This window comes from Myxine glutinosa, chromosome 2 (genome assembly GCF_964187855.1).
Source record: "Myxine glutinosa chromosome 2, kmMyxGlut1.1, whole genome shotgun sequence".
NCBI classification, from domain to species: domain Eukaryota; kingdom Metazoa; phylum Chordata; class Myxini; order Myxiniformes; family Myxinidae; genus Myxine; species Myxine glutinosa.
Window position 1 is genome coordinate 11,601,884 of NC_136262.1, and position 23,990 is coordinate 11,625,873.

The following is a 23,990-nucleotide window of genomic DNA, read 5'->3' on the forward strand; positions in this document are numbered from 1 at the left end:
TAACATTGGTTCATCAGGATCGGGATTGAGACACTGGTCCGAATCCATGACTAACAGTTTTTGTCAGGAGTATAGATTTTTGTTTTTCAAAATTTTATTGGGGGAAAATTTGTAACCCAATATGGAGAACGAATTGCGACCAGAGGAGGAGCAGCAAATGGGTGAAGGAGTTGGAGTAGAGGAAGGTGAGATGGAGCAGTTCTCCACATTCAGTCCCCCCTCCCCTGGAAGCTCAGGGGTTACAGCCCCATCATTCAACGACCCGATGTTCCCCCCCCCCCCCCCCCCAGGGTAGAAAATGGAGGTACAATGCCCATGATGGCAAGATTCATGGAGGAAATGAAAGCCACACAGGAAATGCAATGGCTGACATGAAATCAATGCAGGAAAAGGCAACTGGCTAAATAAAAGCCAAAAGAAAAGCGAGCGGGGAGAATGGGCCAAACAGCCGAATGAAAAGTGAGCGGGCGAGGCTGGTGGAGCATCTGGCAGTCGGAGAAGCCAGATTGGAAGGACTTATAACTGAGATGAGGGGCTGAGTATGGAACAGGGGAGAATGAAAGAAGAGATATTGGAAAGTAAAGAAATAATAGGACAGATAGAAGAGGGACAAAAGAAAATAGAAAATGGAAAAAAGGATTTAAAGGGAGATTGGAGCAGTAAAAAAAAAAAAGTGTAAAAAAAAAAGGAGCGAGGAGACAATGAGTAGGGTAGAGGAAATAGAGCAGGAGGTAGAACAGAATAAGACAGAGTAAAAAAAGAGAGTTGAGCATAATGGAGAAAGTTGATGGCCAGGTCGCGGCAGCGAGGATAAATGTGGATTTCACCCTATGAGTACACGCAAGGACACAAAACAAAAAAAACGTTTTTAAATATCCTGTTATGTATCGTTTTTGGCCCGATCACTCAATGGTGAAGAAACAGTTTAAAATTATTGTATTCAGATCTTCAACAAAATCTAATCAATTCGTACTTATCACACAACCAACCTGTCTACCAAGTTTTGTCCCAATCTGTCAAATAACTTTTGGAAATATAGTGCAATATATCGGTTTTATCCTGATCACTTAATGGTGAAGAATAAGTGAAAAATTCTCTGATCCGGATCCACATTCGAATCTTCACCAAAATTGAATCAATTCTTCCAAGTCGCATACCCAACCTGTCCACCAAGTTTCATCCAAATCCGTTCACAACTTTTTGAGATATCCTGTACACAGACAGACAGACAGACAGACAGACAAACAGACCGATGTGAAAACAACCTCTGCCCACCTTCGTTGGCGGAGGTAATAAGCTAGAAACTGCTTGTGCCATATCTGGAAGAATCTAGATATTCCCTGAACACTTGCAATCTGTCCACAAGCTGAAAGTCCAACAACAATATGATAACCCACCATTTTTTACTCTATTTAACTTTCAGGATAAACATCTCACAACAATGCAACCATTACACAGTCATGCATCATAAACAATTGGTTCCACATTGAATCCTAAGTATTCAAGCAGTAACATCGCACGAACCAATACCCCGCATAATAGTTAACTGTAAAGAATTTGTGATGATGACTTTACCTTCATAACGTATTAATGACTTGAATTCACTTTAAAATTCAGAAGAGATTTACGCACTCCTTTGTCATATTACTACCACAGGAAATGAATCTCGAAAACCAAATGTTTTCATTAGTTATGGTTTCCTCCAGAGGGAGCCATTAAGTGTTTAGTCTTGGTGCCCGCGTTGTCCCGCTCTTTGAAAAAGAAGGCCAAATATTTTCATTGGGCTTGGACGGGATTCAAATCCGGGATCTCTCGCACTCCAAGCGAGTCATACCCCTCCCGATACCACCAAGCCATATTAGTAGTAAATATTTGTTTTTTCTCACAAAAAAGAAGGTAATATTTAAAAAATAAAAAATTCACTTACGGATGTCGTTTCATTGCAAATTAATAACTTTGTTTTCATTATAAAAAATATATAATAACCACCTTTAGAGGCCATTTTTCCCCGCAAAGCAGGGGTTGGCCTTTTTCGGGAACCGTGGTTGTTGTTGTTTTTCGGTCCCCTTTTTGAAGCAATGTTTTACGGCCGGATGCCCTTCCTGACGCCAACCCTTTTTGCCGCCTTTAACGACAAACAGGGAATTACCAGTGAACTGGTACTCAATTAGCCGACCTCGGAAGGTATGACAGGCTGAGTCAACCCCCCCTGGCGTTAATTCAGCGATCGACCGGGATTACGAACCCAGGATCCTAGGTATCCTAAGCCGGCACCCTAGCCGCTAGCCCAACACCATGGTTGGAGCTAACATTTATTCACAAACAAATCAAACAGACAAACAAAATATATAAAACGAGGGAGCGGTAGACAAGATGGGGAGAGAAGGGGAAGCACACAAACATAACATTTGAGAGCAGGGAGATGTGTGGGAGGGAGAGGGCTTGGGGGGAGGAGGCGTGGGAAGGGTGGGGGGGGGGGGTGGGAGAAGTATAAAACACAAGGACACTAAGGACACTTTCATTGTGAGACAGAATTGCAAGTGCTACCAATTGGCTAATATTACAAGTTGGCGAAACCAGGAACCGTCTCCAATCACAGCCCTCCAGTTGTCAGTGAATTCAGTTTATTAATTTCTCATTGTGACAATAGCCATTGTGATTGTGATGAGCATCACTGCCAATTCAACTGCCTTGCGATGACAGGTGCTGCAATTTTGCAGTGATGGTGAAATTCTGACTGTCCGCAAGCGTGAAGAGCACTCGTGCGTCTCCAGGATAAGCATGTTGAGGCCCCATGGAGGTATTGCTGTTTGTAGAGTGGTGCGCGCACCTGGCTGCCGCTCCAACCTGCACTGAGAACAGCCTTTGTGCTCAATAATGGCGTCTCAAATAAATCAACCTCTGTCCGAATACATCTGCATTGCACATACATGCCCTTTCTCCCTGTAGATCTTCACAGATTTGCTTCATTTCCTTGTCGATGTTTCTAAATAATCACTTGTGCACAACCATGAGCCAAAGCTCTCAAGAGACCAATAAAGCTTGCAGCAATGACCCCAATGAACCTGTCGAGACGTTTTTACCACGACATTAATCAACCAACTGTTCTTACAGCTTAGAGGCTACAAGTTAAATTTAAGACATTTAATTTTTTGTAATTTAAGACCGAAACTTTCAAATCCAATGAACGTGTTTTTTGATGAAGGACTAAAACAAAGATGACAACAATATCTTTCTTGCTCCAACAGATAACTGTTATACATGTATGTATATATATATATATATATACAGATACGGTATATGTATACTATGTACATATACAGTATATACAGCAGTCGTGGCCAAAAATATTGGCACCCTTGCACTTCTCAAACAACTCACAATTTTCTCGAAAAATAAGTTAAAATTGACAAAAGGTTTTGGTCTCCACAATTCTTTATTTCACTGTTAATATTAAATTACAGAACCTTTGTTTTTGATTCAGAACTTAATATATCCTTTTAAATCAGAAAATAAAAAGAAATGGCATTGACAAAATTATTGACACCCAAGACTTAATATTTGGTAGCACAGACTTTCGACAAAATAACGACAATGAAGCAGTTCCTATAGCCATGAATGAGTTTCCTACACCTCTTTACTGGTAGTTTGTCCCACTATTCTTGTGCAAACTGCTCCAGTTCTCCCAGATTTGAAGGGTGCCTTCTCCCAACTGCTGTTTTCAGATCTCCCCACAGGTGTTCAATGGGATTTAGATCTGGACTCATTGCTGGCCATTTCAGAACAGTCCAACATTTTGTCTTGAACCAATCCTGGATGCTTTTTGAAGTGTGTTTGGGGTCACTGTCCTGCTGCAAGGCCCATGACCTTCGACGGAGACCCAGCTTTCTGACAATGGGTTGAACATTGTGCTCCAAAATTCCTTGGTAATCTCCTGATTTTGTGATGCCATGCACACATTCAAGGTACCCATTTTGCTAGAGGCAGCACAGCAACCCCAAAACATCACTGAACCTCCTCCATGTTTGACTGTAGGGAAGGTGTTCTTTTCTTTGAAAGCTTCATTTTGTTTAATGTAAACATAGAGATGATGTGCTTTATAAAAAAGCTCTAATTTGGTCTCATCTGTCCACAGGACATTCTCCCAGAAGGATTTTGGCTTGTTCGGGTGTGTTCTGGCAAACTCCAGTCGGGCTTTCTCAACAGTGGGGTCCTCCTGGGTCTCCTACCATAGAACCCCCTTTCACTGTGTTGGTGAATGGCAAACTGTCATACCTTGTGTCTGAAGGTCAGCTTGAATCTATTTGGCAGTTGATCGAGGTGCTTTCTCCACCATTTGAACAATCAAAAAAAAAATCACCTCACTGTGCCTCTTCCCATCACCATCAAACCTTTTGTCCTCCTCATCCTTCCCTTTCTCCTAACTATTCTGCAATCTCTGACACACTATCAACAGCTCTCCCTACCTCTCCCTCTCACCCGACCTCTCCCCTCCCCTCCCCTGTCCTGTACCGATGCTCCCCCTCTCTCTTCCTTAATGGTATGGACCTCAAACATCCGGGGCCTTCACTCAAACCTGATTGATCTCACCATACAGGTTGCTTCTGACAAACCAGACGTATTCTGCTTCACAGAAACTTTCCTCCTTCAAGATGTCTCTGATTCCTTAATATCTCTTCCTGGTTACTCCCTCCTCCGGTATTCTCTCATCTCCCTTTTGTTACGTGCTCCTCCCCGACCCCCTGGTCACGGTGTACCTCCGAGCCCCGAGAGGAGTCACGGCAGAAAAATGTGTTATTCTGTATGTCAAAGATCAATGGTGAAGCCACACCAATTGTTACAAACCAACAGGTATTGTATTAAGATCACACAAGAATAACAGTACAAAAACAATAGTAATCAATTGTACAACAAATAATAATAATAATAATAATTCATTTATTTTGTATAGCGCTTTTCCAGAAGCCCAAAGGCGCTTGAAATAGTATATCATTCCTATAATGGTACCATCAGGTTCGTACAATATAACTCACTGTGCTCCAAGTGAGTGAAAAGAAGAAGATTCCCAATGTCTCTATTCCCAGCTTCAAGCCAAAGTCGATCCGCTCCAGCAATCGACAGATCAATGTCCAATCGAGACCAGAATCCCGTTGGGTTGGCAGTTACAGTCCGGCTGCAAAGCTGTGCAAAGGCGCCCTCCAGGTGACTGGGAAATCCAAAGGCGCCCTCAAGGCGACTGGGAAATCACACCCTCGGGTATGGACGTTTCCCGGCTCACAGTCGGCGACACGCAGATTTTCCAATCAAACGCCACGTTACACACACACACCCCAGATCGACGTCTGAATGCGGTGAAAATGGTCGAAACGAGACGAAACCCTGAGCGAAGCGCAAGTCCTGCGCGAGTCAAAATGGCCGACGGCCCGGTCTTGTGGCGCAACGGCACGACGATGATGACGATGATTCTCTTCAGAATCCACCGCAAAACCTGACACGCAGGTTGATCTGTCACAGCGATAACAACTCTGTTGCAGGAATCCCTTTCCCGGGAAACCAAAAGTTCACTCGTGACTCTTGCTCGCCAACGTTCACTCCAGACCGCAAGTAGCTCGGCTCCTTCTTGTCCGACTCCACTTGCTCTGCCCTCTTTCTCTTCTTCCTCTTCTTCGTCGTCGTCCGGTTCCCGATCCGGTTTCCTGTTTCTTTTAACTCTAACTTTTTCAACTTTTGAAAATAGTTCATAAACAATAAACCTTTTGAAAACAATAATAGTACATGGAATCAAAAATGTTTGCAGTGGATGAAAACCACCACAAAGGAAGTGACGAATCTGTAACACTTTCCTGTTCCGGCTGGAGTTCCCCAAGGCAGTGTTCTGGGGCCTGTGCTTTTTCTGGTCTTCATCAATGATCTTTCCGAAAGGTTATTTTGGCCCGAAAAAGGCCAACCCCCGCTTTGCGGGGAAAAATGGCCTCTAAAGGTGGTTATTTTTTTATATATATCAATGATCTTTCCGACTCTCTGGAAAATCCTCTCTATGTCTTTGCTGATGACTCCACTCTCTGCCGCTCCATTCCTCATCCCTCAGATCGGCTGTCCGCAGCCATCTCACTCTCTGCAGACCTGGACAAAATCACAGACTGGTGAAACAAGTGGAACATGTCTTTCAATCCTGACAAATCTCACACTCTTACTATGTCTCTCCACAAAGACCGACTGGACAACCCTCCCATCTACTTTCTCAACAATCCTCTCCAAGAAGTTCTGTCACTAAGCTTTTTGGTCTCACTATCTGCCATGATCTTTCCTGGGAAAACCACATTTCCAACCTGGCCTCCAAAGCCAGTCGCCGACTCTACTACCCCGCCGAGCCGAACCTTCTCAATGGGCGTCAAGAATGGCCATGAGGCCATGCCCTGAAGGACGATTGGTTGGTACGATTCAACGGTGCTCGGTGATTGGAGCGCACGTGTCATGAGAGGGAACTTTCTAGAATGGGGAAAAGAAAAGGCGAAGCAACCACCATTTTGCTCTCTCTCGTTTCCGGTGTTCATAGCAGGTGGACGCATTCTTTCTCTCTTTCTGGTACTGGCTTCATGACAGCTGCGCTTCGTGCCGTGTGTGCCTCATAGAAACCTTGGAGCTGTGGAGGAGTTTTTGTGGACAACTCCCATTGTAAGTAGGCTATCCTGTCTGTTTGCCCCACGCCGGCGGTTGGAAGCGGAGGCAGCTCCGCATCATCTTGTGCGTTTCCCGCACAGTGGTTCGAGGCGACCCCACCAAGTGCTCGGCGAGGCCAGAGTTAAGTGCCGGCCGGCAGAAACATTATTTATTTTTACTTTCGTTTTCCCCTTGTGTTGTATGTGAGTCCGAGAGCAGGCGCCTCAATATTGGAATTAGCTTTACCTTACCGTTCGTTTTGTTCTCCTTGCATTATTTTCATTAAACTCATTATTTGTGCATTTTCAATTCCTGTGTCTTGTACGTTTATTTGTTTATGGTTTCGTAAAACCCTCGCCGCGTCCGCCCGTTCAGGTAAGGACCTCGTTATCCCTCCCCCGCGCATGGCAAAGGAACTGCCATCAATTTGGCTCATACACCTCGGAGTTAAAACTCGGTCGGCCATTCGTCACCCAGGGGTCTTAACCCCGGGGATGTGACTGTATATATAATTTAAGAAACAGGAAGTAAATTCCTGCATAGGGCTAGTGTGAAAAAATTCGAACTCAACCTGGGACTCAAACCCAGGAACCTCATCACTTACGCGGTGACAGCCCACTGGGCTATTGAATCTCCGGGATATCCTCAGAGATTTCTCACTTGCATTATTTTCATTAAACTCATTATTTGTGCATTTTCAATTCCTGTCTCTTGTACGTTTATTTGTTTGTGGTTTGGGAAAACCCTCGTCACGTCCGTCCATTCAGGTAAGGGCCTCGTTATCCCTCCCCTGCGCGTGCCAAAGGAACCACCATCAATTTGGCTCATACATCTCAGAGTTAAAGCTCGGTCGGCCATCCGTCACCCAGGGGTCTTAACCCCGGAGATGTGACTATATAACTATATATAAACATACTTATTTGCTTATCTTTAAGTCTGAGGTTTTAATTTTAAATTTTGAACCGTTAATATGCGGTTCATTTTTGAATTTGGTCAGTAACGTCTCCGTTCACGAGAGCGGTGTGATAAGGTTTCATTGGCTGTCCAGCTTTGCCCACCCCACTTTGCATATACCCCACCCACGTTGCATATAAGGGGATGTTGAGATGATTTTATCACTCTTGAGGAAGATTAACGGAGGCGTGTGGCTTTGTCACATGTTGTTAATCGAAACGTTGAGTCATTGTTTGTTCAATTAAAGGTTGGAGATCTTACCATGGAGTCATTTGGATATATACATATATATATATATATATGTATATATATATATATATATATATATATATATATATGTATGTATATATATATATATATATATATATATATATATATATATATATATATATATATATATATATATATATATATATATATATATATATATATACAGTGGAACCTCGACTTACGAGTGCCCCAACTTACGAGTTTTTCGAGATACGAGCCGTCACTCTGGCAGTTTATTGCTTTGAGATGCGAGCCGAGATCCGAGTTACGAGCTTTCGCCACCCGGTCACGTGGTTATCTTGCCGTTCAAGTACAGTATCTCTGTCGTATAGCGCTGCGTTTTAGTTTTCGCATTTCGGTTATTTTGAGTTTTGCCGCCAGGTGGGTTCTGGTCACGTGGTTATCTTGCCGTGTACGTACAGTATCTCTATCGTATAGCGCTGCATTTTAGTTTACGCATTTCGGTTATTTTGAGTTTCCGCCGCCAGGTGGGCTCCGGTCACGTGGTTATCTTGACGTGCACGTACAGTATCTCTGCCGTCAACTTGTTCAGAGTGCCGGCGATAGCTCGCCTTCTCTTTGTGGAAAACACGGTGAGATCCTTAACATCCAACAACTAATGGGACGCAAACGGGGCGCCCAGTTTAGCGGTACACCCATTGATGAATCACCCTGCCTGTGATTCACCCATGACAGGTTATAGCTGGGTCGGGATTCAAACCCAGGCTGGACAGTTTAGACTTTAGAGTCAAGTGTGCGTACCTCCAGTCCAGGCCATCCTGCCAACTTGTATGCTGCATACAGGTGAAATATAAAGCGCGAGATATTTTTATATATACTGTATATTTAAAAAAAAAATTGGTGTGGTTTTTGGCGGGCTGGAACGGATTAATAGCATTTCAATGCATTTTAATGGGGAAATTTGATTTGAGATACGAGCAATTTGAGTTACGAGCTCGGTCACGGAACGGATTAAACTCGTAAGTCAAGGTTCCACTGTATATATATTGTTGCGGTTTTGAGAACCCCTCACTTTGTAAATACTTGTAAATAATATTCCATCATTTAAAAGGTCAAAGGTCGCACCCATAGTTCGTCCACAGCAACACGTAGGACACCATAGGACTTTCAGTTATTTCCTTAGTATGTGTTTCAGATAAGGCTGTGTTCCCAATAGTTGAATCTGCGTTGCATTAATTAAATAAGATAGGCCCCATTCGCTTCTTGGCCAGCCACTCTCTCCAAGCTACGCCAGTATGCGCCCCTACAGTCGGGGCTTGACCCTCCCAATTCTATTACGCGCCTCTGCTTGACCAGCAGCATTCGCTGCCTCGCTCCAAACGCCATTGAAGACGCGGTCTAAGGCCGAGGAAGAAGGGGGCAGGACACGGGAATGAGGCGTGGCCCTGTCAACACGCCGTCAAGGGCGGAGCCGGTGAGCCCTCGCCAACCAACCAGGGCTGAGGTGAGCTCGCTGGCAGGCGTGGTTTCAAAGAGCGCGGATTGATCTGTGAGCGAGTAATATAAGCGCCAGCGCGAGCCTTTTCACGGAGAGTTTACTCGGGGCTGAAACGGACTCGCTGGGAAACGCACACTGCGCAAGGACTGTGCCGGGGATTGCATTGCATGAAATGCCTGTGATACGAGCCATTGATAGAGAGAGAGAGAGAGAGAGAGAGAGGGAGAGAGAGCTGGCACGAGCTACATATTACGTACGCCGCATCCCAGTCCCCCCGATATATGTAACCCCGAGATACGTAAGGTCCGCTCGCGTCCGACGATACGCGCGAAACTGCCTGCCGGGTTTCGCCCGCGGAACCGGAGCCTGGACTGGAGTGGACCGGAGCCGGATCCCATCGCCTGGACCATCTGCTTGGACCTTCCTCCCCTACCACTACAATTCCGTGTGAGCCTGTCTGTTTGTCCTGGGGTCGTGATAAGTTAAGACTATATCGATAAGCTTGCCCTGTGTCCTTTTGTTTCTCCTTTCTTGTACATACTTTCATTTCCTCTTCTTTGGGTCTTGTAAATAATTAATAAACCCACTCTTTGTTCTTCCCTTACTCTGGTTTCCTCTTATTCGATTGCCTCCGTCCTTTCTTTCAAATGAGTACCTGTGGCACGATTTGGAAACCGCTCAGGATCGGGTTTAGTCATTTGTTAACGGCTCGGATCGCGGATTGCTAACCGCTCGGCAATATTCCATCTTATCCGTGGTTCGAGCGGGAGTTATTTCCCTGCTTGCGGTCGGGGTTAGTACATAGGTATTTGGGACTTCATTGACCAATCACCCTAGCTAATTCTGATCGGGAGGAGCGTCATAGCTACCAGGATTGGTGGACGGCCAGCTTAAAAGACAAGGGGATTAACCCCCCCCCCCCCCCTTTGGTAAGGGGAGAGCCGACCCCCGAATCTGCAACAATATATTGTTATATATATATACGAGGGGCGTCAGCAAGGGCTTCCGGCCATAAAAACATTGCCTCAAACAGGGAACCATGAGGTCATGGGGCCCGCAAGGCTAACCCCCGCTCTAACGGGGAAAAATGGCCTTAAAACGATCATTCTTTCATTCATTCATATATATATAACTATATATATAACTATATAACTATATATATATAACTATATAACTATATAACTATATATATACATATAACTATAAAACTATATATATAACTATATATATATATACATATGACTATATATATATATATATATATATAATATATATATATATATATATATATATATATATATATATATATATATATATATATATATATTATTTTGTGGCAGGTGGGATGACTACTATGGTAATCCAATATTTTGTCTGTGTTAGTAGGTTTATGGTACACCTGTGTTGCTTGTTTATGGTACATTGTGTGTTGCTTGTCGTTTGTGTCCATGGAAAGATGTACAGTACATCCAGGAATGGCAGAGACCCAACTTGTTCTACTTCACATGTAAATTGTATTGCTGGCCATGTTGAATTTATCTTTGTGTGGAAACGGTGAACATCTGCCTTCTTTATGATCACCAATGTGTCATCAATGTACCACAGCCAGAACCTCGGCGAAGGCTCACCATGTAGTATTAGATCTTCAAAGCGTTGCATCACCAATTCGACGATGAGCCCTGAGATGGGTGAGCCCATCGGGGTTCCTTCATGTTGATGATATATGGTGCTGTCGAATACAAAGTACATTGATTTGAGGCAGAGTTGAATGAGCGTCATGAGATGACCAGAGCTGAGGCGGCTGTTGCTCGCTAGTTGGTCGTTGGTGATGTGTTGGTCTCAGGTCTGCGTTGCTAATTCGACGGGTATGGATGTAAATAATGAAAACACGTCAAATGAAATCATTATTTCATCGCTCTTGATGTGGACATTTCTGATTCGGTTGATAAAATCTTTAGCGTTCTTTACATTGTGTGCTGAATGTGTTGTTAAGTGTTTGAGTCGGTGGAAAAGCCACTTAGCCAGATTGGAGATGGGTGCTCCTCGGAGGGCCAGATTGTTGGTGGGTGCTCCTCAGAGGGCCAGATTGTAGGTGGGTGCTCCTCAGAGGGGCAGATTGTAGGTGGGTGCTCCTCAGAGGGCCAGATTGTAGGTGGGTGCTCCTCAGAGGGGCAGATTGTAGGTGGATGTTCCTCGGAGGGCCAGATTGGAGATGGGTGCTCCTCGGAGGGCCAGATTGTTGGTGGGTGCTCCTCAGAGGGCCAGATTGTAGGTGGGTGCTCCTCGGAGGGCCAGATTGTAGGTGGGTGCTCCTCGGAGGGCCAGATTGTAGGTGGGTGTTCCTTGGAGGGCCAGATTGTAGGTGGGTGCTCCTCAGAGGGGCAGATTGTAGGTGGGTGTTCCTCGGAGGGCCAGATTGTAGGTGGGTGTTCCTCGGAGGGCCAGATTGTAGGTGGGTGCTCCTCGGAGGGCCAGATTGTAGGTGTGTGCTCCTCGGAGGGCCAGATTGTAGGTGGGTGCTCCTCGGAGGGTCAGATTGTAGGTGGGTGCTCCTCGGAGGGCCAAATTGTAGGTGGGTGCTCCTCGGTGGGCCACGATGGGTTGTCGTGGGACATCGATGTTGTGAATCATTGGTAACCGGCAGAAGCGTGGAATGATGGAGTCGTTTGGTCTCATCGCATCCCATTCTTGTTTTTGTGAGCAGGTTTGCATCTCGTAGTTTCTGTAAAGTGGTATTTACCTGCTTGTCAATAGTCTTTGTAGGGTCACAAGGCTTTGTGTGGTAGATGTTGTTGTCATCCACTAGAGCTTTGGCTTTGTGGTTGTAGTCCATGCGGTTCATCACGACCGTGACACGGCCTTTGTCGGCGGGGACTATGATGATGGAGTTATCCTGGCGGAGACTTTGTAACGTTTTCGACTCGTCGGATGTTATGTACAACTTGCGTTTCAGGTTGACGAGTGTTGTGGTGAGTTGTGCACGTTGTCGTTCTTTGTCTCCTTGTTCGAGGGTAGATTGTAGATTCTAGGTTCGAGAGCCGCGATGAAGTCAACAACAGCAGCATCACTTGTATTAAAGTTGAGGCCGCATTCAAGTAGATGGACTTCTGCTGTCGTTAAATGATTTTTTAATTTCAACAATTTTCTGGAAGAAATGGTGAATTATTTGAAAAAAAGTGCAAGGGTGCCAAAATATTTCGCCACGACTGTGTATATATATATATGTATGTATATATATATATATATATATATATATATATATATATATATATATATATATATATATATATATATATATATATATATACACATACATACATACATACATACATATATATATATACGTATATATATATATATATATATATATATATATATAATATATATATATATACACATACATACATACATACATACATACATACATACATACATATATATATATATATATATATATATATATATATATATATATATATATATATATATATATATATATATACATACATACATACATACATGCCAGTTTCATTGGCTAGGGAGGCGAGCACAATCCTGGGCGAGTCGCCATTCCAACACATGTATACACAAACAAACACACAAGAAAAGAGTACAGCCAACCAAGAATTGCTCTTAATACAAGGCACCGATATTTTTTAACACAGGGTACAGGACAATGCAGGTGACTTTTCATCTACGATCCACAGACTTCCTTTATTGTCTTACCTCTGGCATGTGGCTTGTATTTATATTCCTATATTTTAGTCACATGTCAGTCCACAAAGTAAGAAGCGTTCAAACTTAAGTAAACCATTATCATCGAAAGTGTGCTACAATTCTGGTTTGTACATGGCGTTGTCTGCATGGTGTTGTATAGATATGCACAAACAGTCGTAAACACATTTTAGCAGTCATGTACTTCCAGAGCACAGACATTTTTCCATCCCACTCCCTCCACCTCGACTTATTGGGTGGTGTATGGCTAAGAAGTTCTGGAAAGCCTGTTATGTTATATTTGATTGAGCAGGTGTGGTTTGGCCCATGAGTGTGCGCATCTGTTGCTTGACAGCGAGCTTGTAGTGTGTGGTGTGGTCCAAGAGGTGTATGAGTGAGGCAGCGTTGTTTACATGTTTAACCATTGTTCGTACCTTACCTGCCCCATTTTTAGCTCACCCGGAACGAAGTTCAGCCGAGCTTATGCAATGGCGCGTCGTCCGTCAGTCAGCCAGTCAGTCAGTCAGTCAGTCCGTCAGTCCGTCAGTCCGTCAGTCTGTCAGTCAGTCTGTCAGTCCGTCAGTCCGTCCATGAGTCCGTCAGTCCGTAAACACTTGAAACTTCTTCTCTGAAGCCGCCGATGGGATTGTGATCAAATTTGGCACAAACGATATTTGTTATGTCGTGACTAAACTTTTTTCAAGGCATAAAAAAAAATAATCTGGGTCTAAAGGGGTTTACTGAGGGTCAAAGTCCAGGTTTGACCCCCCAAAATATACATTTGCTTTCTTCTCTGAAACTACACACACGATTTCCATGAAACTTGACCACAACCTTCACCACCCGTGATGTACCAAAGTTTGTTCATGGCATTAAAAAAATCTGCCCCTTTAGGGGTCTACGGGGGGGTTTCCCCCTAAAATAGGTATTTGCTTTTTTCTCAGAAACTACACATGCAATTCCGATGAAACTTCACCACAACCTTAATCACCCATGATGTACCAAAGTTTGTTCCTGGCATTTAAAAAAATCAGGGGTTTAAGGTGGTCTATTGGGGGGGGGGTTGGGGTCTTACCCCCCCCCCCCCCAAAAAAAAATAGGTATTTGCTTTTTTCTCAGAACCTACACACACAATTTCCATGAAACTTCACGACAACCTTCATCATCCGTGGTGTACAATGCTTGTTCAAGGCGTTGGAAAAATTGGGGTCTGAGGAGGTACATGGGGTGGGAGGTGATGTTGCCCCCAAAATAGGTATTTTTTTTGTTTGTTTGTTTGTTTAAAGTCTTATGATTTTATGTTAGTATGATTCTACATGCTGCCCTGTCTTCCAGCAACCACTGAAATTGGTTTAAAATACCTTTAGTCAGTGCAGTGCAGTATACTGTTTATTCTACCAGGTGAGCACCTGGGGTATTGCTACTATTTTTACAGCTAGCATTGGAGGTGCGTATTGTTTTCTGGGTTTGATTCTTGGCCCAGTTATAAACCGTCAAATTGGTCTTTCACAGACAGGACAACGCATCACAAAGTTGGCAATCCCTCGGATGGATATTAAGCAGAGTGTTCCATTTCCTAACAACAATCTGTAAATGTAAAAGATCTTAAAGAGTTTTCCATGAAGACCATAGGTGAGTTAACATCAGCATATCATTCCCATTTATTGATCAATGCTTGTGATTTGACGTTGATCAATTTACAAATTCCTGCCACATTCAGTTGATCATGAAAGACTTGGGCCATAAAAAAAAAATCTTCCCCAGCCGACCTCACAAGTAAGTGGGGGATAACTGCGGGTCTTTAAAGAAGTTGGAGTAGTAGTAGATGTTGTTGTTGTTGTTGTATAGCCCCGGACAGTTCTCTCGAACAAGTCTGTGGCACGGAGACAGCCGATCGATCTCGCAGGAGTAACCCAGAGATCCCCCACATTCAGGATGGTGTACTCCCACCTTCACGAGGTCAGGGCCAAAACAGAGATAGAGATAGAGTGAGAGTGAGAGTGAGAGTGAGAGTGAGAGTGAGAGTGAGAGTGAGAGTGAGAGTGAGAGTGAGAGTGAGAGTGAGAGTGAGAGTGAGAGAGAGAGAGAGAGAGAGAGAGAGAGAGAGAGAGAGAGAGAGAGAGAGAGAGAGAGAGACAAGAGGGAAAGGGCCGGTCCATGGAGACCGATCGGCACTCTGTCCGTAACTGCTCTGCCCTGACAAATCCAGGCAGCAGGGAGGAATGGGGAATATTTGATTCCCGATTTGTATTAAAACTGCCGCGAGTAGGCATCCCCGATAGTTGGCATCGGAGTAGTAGATTGTATCAAAAAAAAAAAAAAAGTTTTCCTTCGTCATGATATGTATGTTTGGATTGAAAAATAAAAAATGCAAACGTTGCCATTTCTTTTCGCCTCTTCTTCTGATAACCTTTTGAACGTGTTATGTTTAATTGATTGCCCATCTCCGTTATTGTTCAAAAATACACACACAAACATGACGGTGGACAAAATCGTTCTAAGCTTATACTGGATAACTGCAGCCAAATAAAATTAAAACCACCAGGTGGTGCTGATTATGTTTGTCTGCACAACAAGAAGCTTGAGAAGAGCTAGTACAGTAAAAAGTGCAAAGGGATTTTGGAGAGGGTGCTGGGAAAGACTGGATTGGTTAATGACTCAATGTTGTGATCAAACCTGGAATGGAGACGCACCTTGTTGAGGAGGGTCAAGGTAAAGACCAGGAGCTCTGTATCCATGCCATCCATTTCACCAAGGACGCTTATGAGGGTAGACCAAGATTTTTTTCCTGCCAAAGCAAATCATTTGGGGTCAGCTGAGGTCAATAATCTCCATGATCCTGCTACTTCCTACATGATACATCATTCCCAATCATCGATCAATGCTTCTGATTTGAGCTAGCGAGCAGTGTGTGTGTGTGTGTTTGTGTGTGTGTGTGTTTGTGTGTGTGTGTCGGTGTGTGTGTGTGTCTGTGTGCATGTGTGTCTGTATGTATGTGTGTGTCTGTGTGTGTGTGTGTGTGTGTGTGTGTGTGTCGGTGTGTCTGTGTCAGTGTGTCTGTGTGTGTGTGTGTGTGTGTGTGTGTGTGTGTGTCTGTATGTGTGTGGTGTGTGTGTAAATGGACATTCAGGTTTAATTCTTTTTATTTCACCAATAGCCCTTTGTTTCTCATCTTCAGGTTCCAAAGATTACTCCCTGCAGCATCCCAGAAATTCAAGAACAAGTCTTGATTTTTCCAAGTGCTGTAAGGAAGGAATGCTTCACATTCCGCACACAGGCAAGAGCCCCCTGTGAACGTGCCATATTTGAAGGCATATATATATAAGGCAGTCAGAGGATGAAAAAGTGAAAATGTGTGAGTGCAGAAAACACCTGGGATGCTAGGAAAAAATTATTGAATTCAGAAACTGCCTTTTAAATGTTCCTCCCAATGTTTGTCACCGTCTGCGTGCGCGGTGAGATGGTATGTGCTGTCGGTACCAATCAGATGCCAACACTCCTGTTCTGCATCATTGAGGTACGGGCCTTGAGTACAGTTAGTTCCAAGTTGAATCATATTTCGACAGCAAGTATAAAGATGACATCTGGTTAATCCAAAAACTACCTTATTGGGATGAAATGATAATTGAAATAAACATCTGCCTATTCCAAAATCCAACACATAGATGTAACTAACGTGTTATATTCACGTTTTCAATATATCGAGCTATCAATCTATCAATCTACACGAGCACCATTTTATTTATCAAAGGGAAAGGTTTCCATAATATAAACAACAAGAGCGAGAATTGCTTTACAATACATGTCCCCTAACGATGTGATATCTTGAAAGTATAAAAAGGGCATAACTCTGATAATTTGGTGAAACGCCCTGAAACACGAACTTGTTCTGCAACTTATCATAACAATAAAGCCATGTACCAAGTTTCAGTTGAATATGTTAAAGGATATGGAAAAAAAAGTCTAAAAAAACCCACAGATGCGACGGACAGACAGACGGACGGACGGACGGACAGACAGACAGACAGACCGAGAGCAAACCTATTGTCCCCTCCTCCGGTGAAACGGGTAGGGGACTAATAAAGTACCACGTGACTATATGACAAAAAACCAATCAAGATTCCAATTGCATTGCCAATCACAATTCCAATCGCAATGCCAATCACTGAAAATTGCACTGTCAATCACAATTCCAATTGCAACACCAATTGCACTGCCAATCACTTTGCCAATTGCATTGCTAATCACAATTCCAATTTCATTGCCAATCACTTTGCCAATTGCATTGCTAATCACAATTCCAATTTCATTGCCAATCACTTTGCCAATTGCATTGCTAATCACAATTCCAATTTCTTTGCCAAGTGCATTGCTAATCACAATTCCAATTGCATTGCCAATCACTTTGCCCATTGCAATTCCCATTGTGTTGCCAAAGTATAAACAACACTTTCCATCAAACTGGCCATCGTACTGCCCTGCCCATCACAATGCCAATCACAATTCCCATTGTATTGCCCAAAATAATCAATTTCTTAATGACTTCTCTCTGTCACTGCAATCCGCAGACCTCTGCAAATTCCATCTTCATCTGATGAACTTGTTGCACATGCTGTATGTATGATTGGTGGTAAAGAGGTCATTTGTATAAACATAAAAGCAACAGCAATGGACAATAACAGATGGCCAACTTACATTAGCGTTGAAAATTGTTTAGTGTAAAATAATTCACCATCTTACTATATCGTCTTACTATAATTCACCAAATGTCTGTCTGTCCGTCTGTTCCCAGGTACCGCAAAAATGGCTGGACCGATTGCAACGATATTTTGGGTGGGTAATCCTGGGACCCCCTGGAATAAAATAGGCGATATTGTTTTTCCATTTTTCCCCCAATTTTCCAATTTTTCCAATTTTTACGATTTTCCAGTTTTTCCAAACACGATGGAATAATAATTACCGATATGAACAGTGATGTGGCTTTTATTGAAATTCTACAAATACTGTTTAGATTTTGATGATTTGCGTGCGATATGATTTTACAGATGTTTTATATAAATCGTTTAAAATAAAAAAAGCCTTCAATTTCTGATATTTTGCCTTTTCATTTGGGTCTCCCAATTTAAGCCCCGCCCATAGGGTGGGTACCGTTGCTCGTAATTAACAATGGGAACTGGAATATTAACACAAGGAGAAAATTGCAAAATTGGCAGGAGAAGGGGAGTTATGGATATATGGATGAAGTCAGGGACGTTAACAATCCAGTTATACTTGTCATCACTCAAATACTCATAAAAATACCATGTTATTTTAGTAATTCTGTGGCTTAGGGTAAAAGATAAAGCAAGAAAAGTTGCAATGTCGTTTACTATACTAAACTATAAGGTAGGGCTAAGGTAGGGCCCTATACTAAACTTGATGTGTGTGCACACTCTCAGACATACGGACTGTTTACAATTGCCTCTTCCGTCCCTTTGGGAATGGGCGAAGTTAACAATCAGTAAGCCATGGAATTATAGATCAACCTATACATATTGTTACGAATTTGGTAGAGCAATATGTAGAGCAGAGTAGATCTGAGTAGGTAACATGCTTCAACTGTCGCGATCGGGAATCTACCTGTAATAAGTCATGTGAAGGCGTTTTGTCGGCTAAGATGTATGATTGTGAATCTACCAGGAGATTCGTGTGTTAAGTAGTGTAGGGAATAATGAGTAGAGCCCTTGTATGTCTCACCTGGTAGCCAAACCTTTGTCCATTTTGGCACTGCACACCACTTAAACATTAGTTAGACCTTTAGTACAACACTAAATGACGCCTTCCCCCCTGACATGACTTAGGAAGAAATCAGGCTAGAACACCGCCACAATTGGCCGCCACTATTTACACCTCCGAGAGGCCTACCCACCTCGCATAGCACGTGCTATAACACAAGGACCACGGAGCAGGGAGGAGAGTTGGAGTGACGCAGTGGGCGTGACCTGAGCAAGCCGGCGAGTCGGGGGAGGCTCTGATTGGCAGAGCAGTGTGCCAAAGCTGACGTCACCAACAACACACAACATGCATTTTAAAGGCCATTTTCCCTGCTAGAGCGGGGGTTAGCCTTGCGGTCCCCATGACAATCTTCTCCATTTTGCCCTATTTTCTGCATCTCTCCTTGTTAACCCCCTTGCCCGCATTTCTTCTTCCACCATCTTTAGCCAAGTCTTTCTCGGTCTTCCCCGTCTTCTACTTCCTTCTACATTCATTTCCATCACTCTTCTCAACCAGTCACTTTCATCCTTCCTCAACACATGACCAAACCATCTCAACCTGTTCCTCTTCACAGCATCAATCACAGGCTCTATTCCCATCATCTTTCGCAATTTATCATTTGTCTTCCTCTCTCTCAACGATACTCCGCACATCCGTCGAACCATTCGCATTTCCACCCTTTCCAACCTTCGTTGCTGCTCTACGTTCATTACCCATGTCTCGCTCCCATAAATCATAACACTTCTCACACATGCAGCATACACCTTTCCCTTCAGCTTCAACGACACTCCCCTCATCATCAGCACGCCACTCAATTCCCGAAACTTCTTCCATGCACATCTCACTCGAGCAACCGTTGCCGAGTCTGATCCACCTTCTCCATTCAGCATGTCTCCGAGGTAGCAAAATGTTTTCACACCTTCCAGCTTCACGCCATCTCCAAGATCCAACTCAACATTTCCTCCATCTGCAGCTCCCTCTGTGCACACCTTACATTTGAATGTAGCTGCCACACTGGTTAATGACCCTCTCAGACCACTACATTTTTGATGAACCCACTCAGCGCACATTGTACACTGAATGGAGTTCACTCTGACACCCTTCCTACACACAGCACAGGGCCACTTCCCAGTTCTTTCCACCTCACCACATGCTTTACCACTTGCCATCACCTTCGTCTTTCCGATATTCACCTTCAGACCTTTTGTCTCCATACATTCCTTCCACGTGTTCATCTTTTCCTTCAGTCCATCCATACTTTCCGCTATCAACACCAGATCATCTGCATACAACAACTCCCACGGTAAACCCTCCTTTACGTTCTGAGCCAGCACCTCCATCACAGCTACAAATAGTAGTGGACTTAGTACCGACCCCTGATGCACTCCCACCTTCACCTCAAACTCACCACTGTTCCCGTCCTTCGTCCTTACAGCTGTGCATGCTCTTTTGTACATTGGCATCACTACTCTGATCAACCATTCCTCCACTCCTAACTTCCTCAATGCCCATGTCAATACTTTGCGTGGAACCCGATCGAATGCTTTCTCCAGATCAACAAACCCAAGAAACAACTTCTTCCTCTTCTCCATGTACTTCTCCTGCAACTGCCTCACAATGAAAAGCGCGTCTGTCGTTCCTCTTCCTGGCATAAATCCAAACTGCATTTCGTCGATCTTCACTTTCTTCCTTATCCTCCTCTCCAACACCCTTTCCAATACCTTCATTCCATGCTCCAATAACTTTATCGCTCGGTACGAGCCACACTCCAGAGGGTCACCTTTCCCCTTGTATAGAGGGACGAGGGTACTCAGTTCCCATCCACTGGAATGCGGCCTTCTTTCACCACCAGATTACAGATCTCTGTCATTCTCTTCACACCCCCAACTTCCTGCTGCCTTCAACATATCTCCCACAACTCCCGTCGGCCCTCCCGCTTTTCTACCCTTCATTGCTTTTATCGCTTCCTCAACTTCCTTCTCAGTTGCTGACGTCACTGACGAGAAGCTGACGTCACTGGCGAGAGATATTAACAAGGGCCGGATGCCTTTGCTGGGCCTTGAGTGAGGAGTGCAGATCTGATCGGGAGTTCGTTTTGAGGTGCGATCCTGACAGTCGAGTTCAGCATGAGTTCAGCATTTAGTGTTGTATTAAAGGTCTAACTAATGTTTAAGTGGTGAGAGAACGCCAGGCAGTTCGTTTGAGGTGCGCATGGGCAGAGTTGGCAGTTGATCCAGAGCAGTTGGATTCCTGGCAGTTTGCAGTTCAGCGCAGTTGATCCAGAGCAGTTGGATTCCTGGCAGTGCAGTGCAGAGCCCGAGTCCGTTTTGAGCAGTTGGGTTTGAGACGCGGCAGGACTTTGGTTGGAGTCGACCCCGTGTGGAGCCGCTAGCCTGCATGGTTGGCGCTTGGAGCGGGGCCTTGAGGGACTTGGAGCGAAGGACCTCGTGGTGTGCGGTCGGGCAAGGCGGGGCCGTGGTGGACGGCAAAGCTGACCGCAAAGCAAAGCTGACGTCACCGGCGAGAGATATTAACAAGGGCCGGACGCCTTTGCTGGGCGTTGAGTGAGGAGTGCAGATCTGATCGGGAGTTCGTTTTGAGGTGCGATCCTGACAGTCGAGTTCAGCATGAGTTCAGCATTTAGTGTTGTACTAAAGGTCTAACTAATGTTTAAGTGGTGAGAGAACGCCAGGCAGTTCGTTTGAGGTGCGCACGGGCAGAGTTGGCAGTTGATCCAGAGCAGTTGGATTCCTGGCAGTTTGCAGTTCAGCGCAGTTGATCCAGAGCAGTTGGATTCCTGGCAGTGCAGTGCAGAGCCCGAGTCCGTTTTGAGCAGTTGGGTTTGAGACGCGGCAGGACTTTGGTTGGAGTCGACCCCGTGTGGAGCCGCTAGCCTGCGTGGGCCGCGTGGCGCTTGGAGCGGGGCCTTGAGGGACTTGGAGCGAAGGACCTCGTGGTGTGCGGTCGGGCAAGGCGGGGCCGTGGTGGACGGCAAACAACCAAGACGACAAAGACAAGCTAAGCCGCATCCGCGAATACACTCGACATAAAAGACGTGTTTCTTTGGTATTCATATCCCCTCGTCTCGTTTTTGATATCTGGTGTGCGGGATCCCGATTTAGAATAGTTCATTACCGGCGCGTATTTTCCTGTCCCTGCCTGTTATTCAATAAACCCTTATATTACTTTTTGTATATAATACCTGAACGCAGTTTCCCGGGTGATTGATTTGATAGATAAGGCTGTGGGGGCTTGCGCTGTTTCCCTCCATTCCACGCGCTTAGGTGTTTTATATTTTGGAATCTGCCATTGAGCTTCCGCCTCGGAGTTAAAGCCTTCGTGATCGGCATCCGTGATCGCCTGATATAAATTTTGGCGGTTGCGCGACAATATGTATGTATGTACTGTATGTATGATATTTACAGTGGAAAACCTGCAATTATATGAGAAAAAGTGATAAAATGCAAAATACTGCTTGTGAAAGCAGATATATAATATTTATGAAGAGAGATGTTGTGATTCTTCCAGGTCACAGTTTGCTTCCTAGATTTATAATTGCAGCTTCTAGTACGGGAAGAACCCAAACAGTGGCATCGGCAGTTGAAAGCATATCATTCCATAAAATAGGGTTCAATGCTGTGCTCCTTGTGGAAGATAAGCACCAACCAGCAGATATTACAATTCAATTCAATAAGAAATAAATGACAATATGAAGTGGAAATCCACACGTCCTAGTGGAAGTGATAACTTGACGTACCGGCCTTCTGATCAGCACAGGCAGCAGCATGGATGAGCAGCGGCGCGTTGGTTTCCGTATATTCAACAAACACCAGGAGTAGTTTCAGTGCCGTCCGAGCCACAAGCCGAAACTGCACGGTTCATTTGGAGAGAGGCATTCAACAGATGGTGCAATCAGTCCGCAAAGGGACAGCATAGTGGGGGACACGGGAAGATAGAGCTGAATCACCAAGTCATAACCACACTTTGATTTACAGTCCTAATGGGATTATAGGATCATTATCCAAAGGAGATTGAACTGTAGACATGTTAGTAGGAACCACACAAAATCAGGTCATGAACAGAAAATATAAAGATGAGTTTAGCTCTCAAGGAATATCCTCAATCAAGCGAGACGTCAATGGGAACATTCGTCAAGCCAAACTAAAGCACAGTCACATGACTAAAACAAACGTTATAACCACGTGTACAAACTAAAGAAATGGCCCACAAAATATTTTTCCCTCTTTTCCTTTATTGATCCTTTACTCCTATTGACTAGCAGGAGTACCCGGCGTTTCCCGGTGATGTTCTAATCCTGTTGGCATTTTGAAGAAATCAATATGGTTTTTTTCCCCTATTTTTGTGGGTGCCTAAAACACTTCCCTGCACCCACAGAGGAAAACTTTCATATTCAATCTACCATATAAAACACAATGTCAGTTTGTGTGTTTGCACAGATGTCTGTCCCCCTTCATAAGGTTAGGTTTTAGAGTACAATCTTTTAACACAAATGTGTGTTCACTATGGTCTATTTTTGAGGATAAAACAAACTCGAAAAACATTTTCCATAAAAGAGGAATTATGTCTCTTCTACTGGAATTGTAGATGGTGGCTTGCAAACCGGGCCCCAATGGCGGTGTACAGAAGCGTTAAAAAAAACCCAATAAATACAAGGCGCAGGGAGGTGAAATTTGCGGCACGTGATGTGCAACATGCGCAGAGTAAAATGAGTGTCCATTGACATCCGTATGATGTCTAATAAATAAGGAAGATTTATAAGCACACCAGACACTAGGCCGAGGCTTCAGACTTTGGCAGGCTCACGAGGTTGCACCGTCAAATAAACTGTTCCAACCCGTCATATTTGGTGGGCTTTTTATGAGTATTATAATATTACAGAGACACACACATAAACACACACACACACACACACACACACACACACACACACACACACACACACACACACACACACACACACACACACACACACACACACACACACTATCCGGGGGTAATTTAATATTACCGTTCACATAGCTACAAAGGCTCAGGCACCATGGAGTGATTTTTAAAAATCGACCTTTTCTTAATTTTTTGGGGCCTAAAGCACTACCTGGCACTCACTGATGAACCCTTGAAAGTTTGACGAAGATCTGTTCAGCCATCTTTGAGACAA

General features: G+C 44.1%; 1 protein-coding gene across 3 annotated transcripts in view; it reads right to left on the reverse strand.

Annotated features, from left to right (window-relative positions):
* Positions 1–23,990, reverse strand: part of LOC137422041 (FH1/FH2 domain-containing protein 3) — a 375,404-nt gene that overhangs the window by 110,511 nt on the left and 240,903 nt on the right. For all 3 annotated transcript variants that reach the window (XM_078772994.1, XM_078772993.1, XM_068108729.2), the window contains exons 7-8: positions 22,569–22,680; positions 15,751–15,845 (exon numbers count right to left, since the gene is read on the reverse strand). In XM_078772994.1, coding sequence (XP_078629120.1) covers positions 15,751–15,845; positions 22,569–22,680 — 207 coding nt within the window. The remainder of the gene's footprint in view (positions 1–15,750; positions 15,846–22,568; positions 22,681–23,990) is intronic.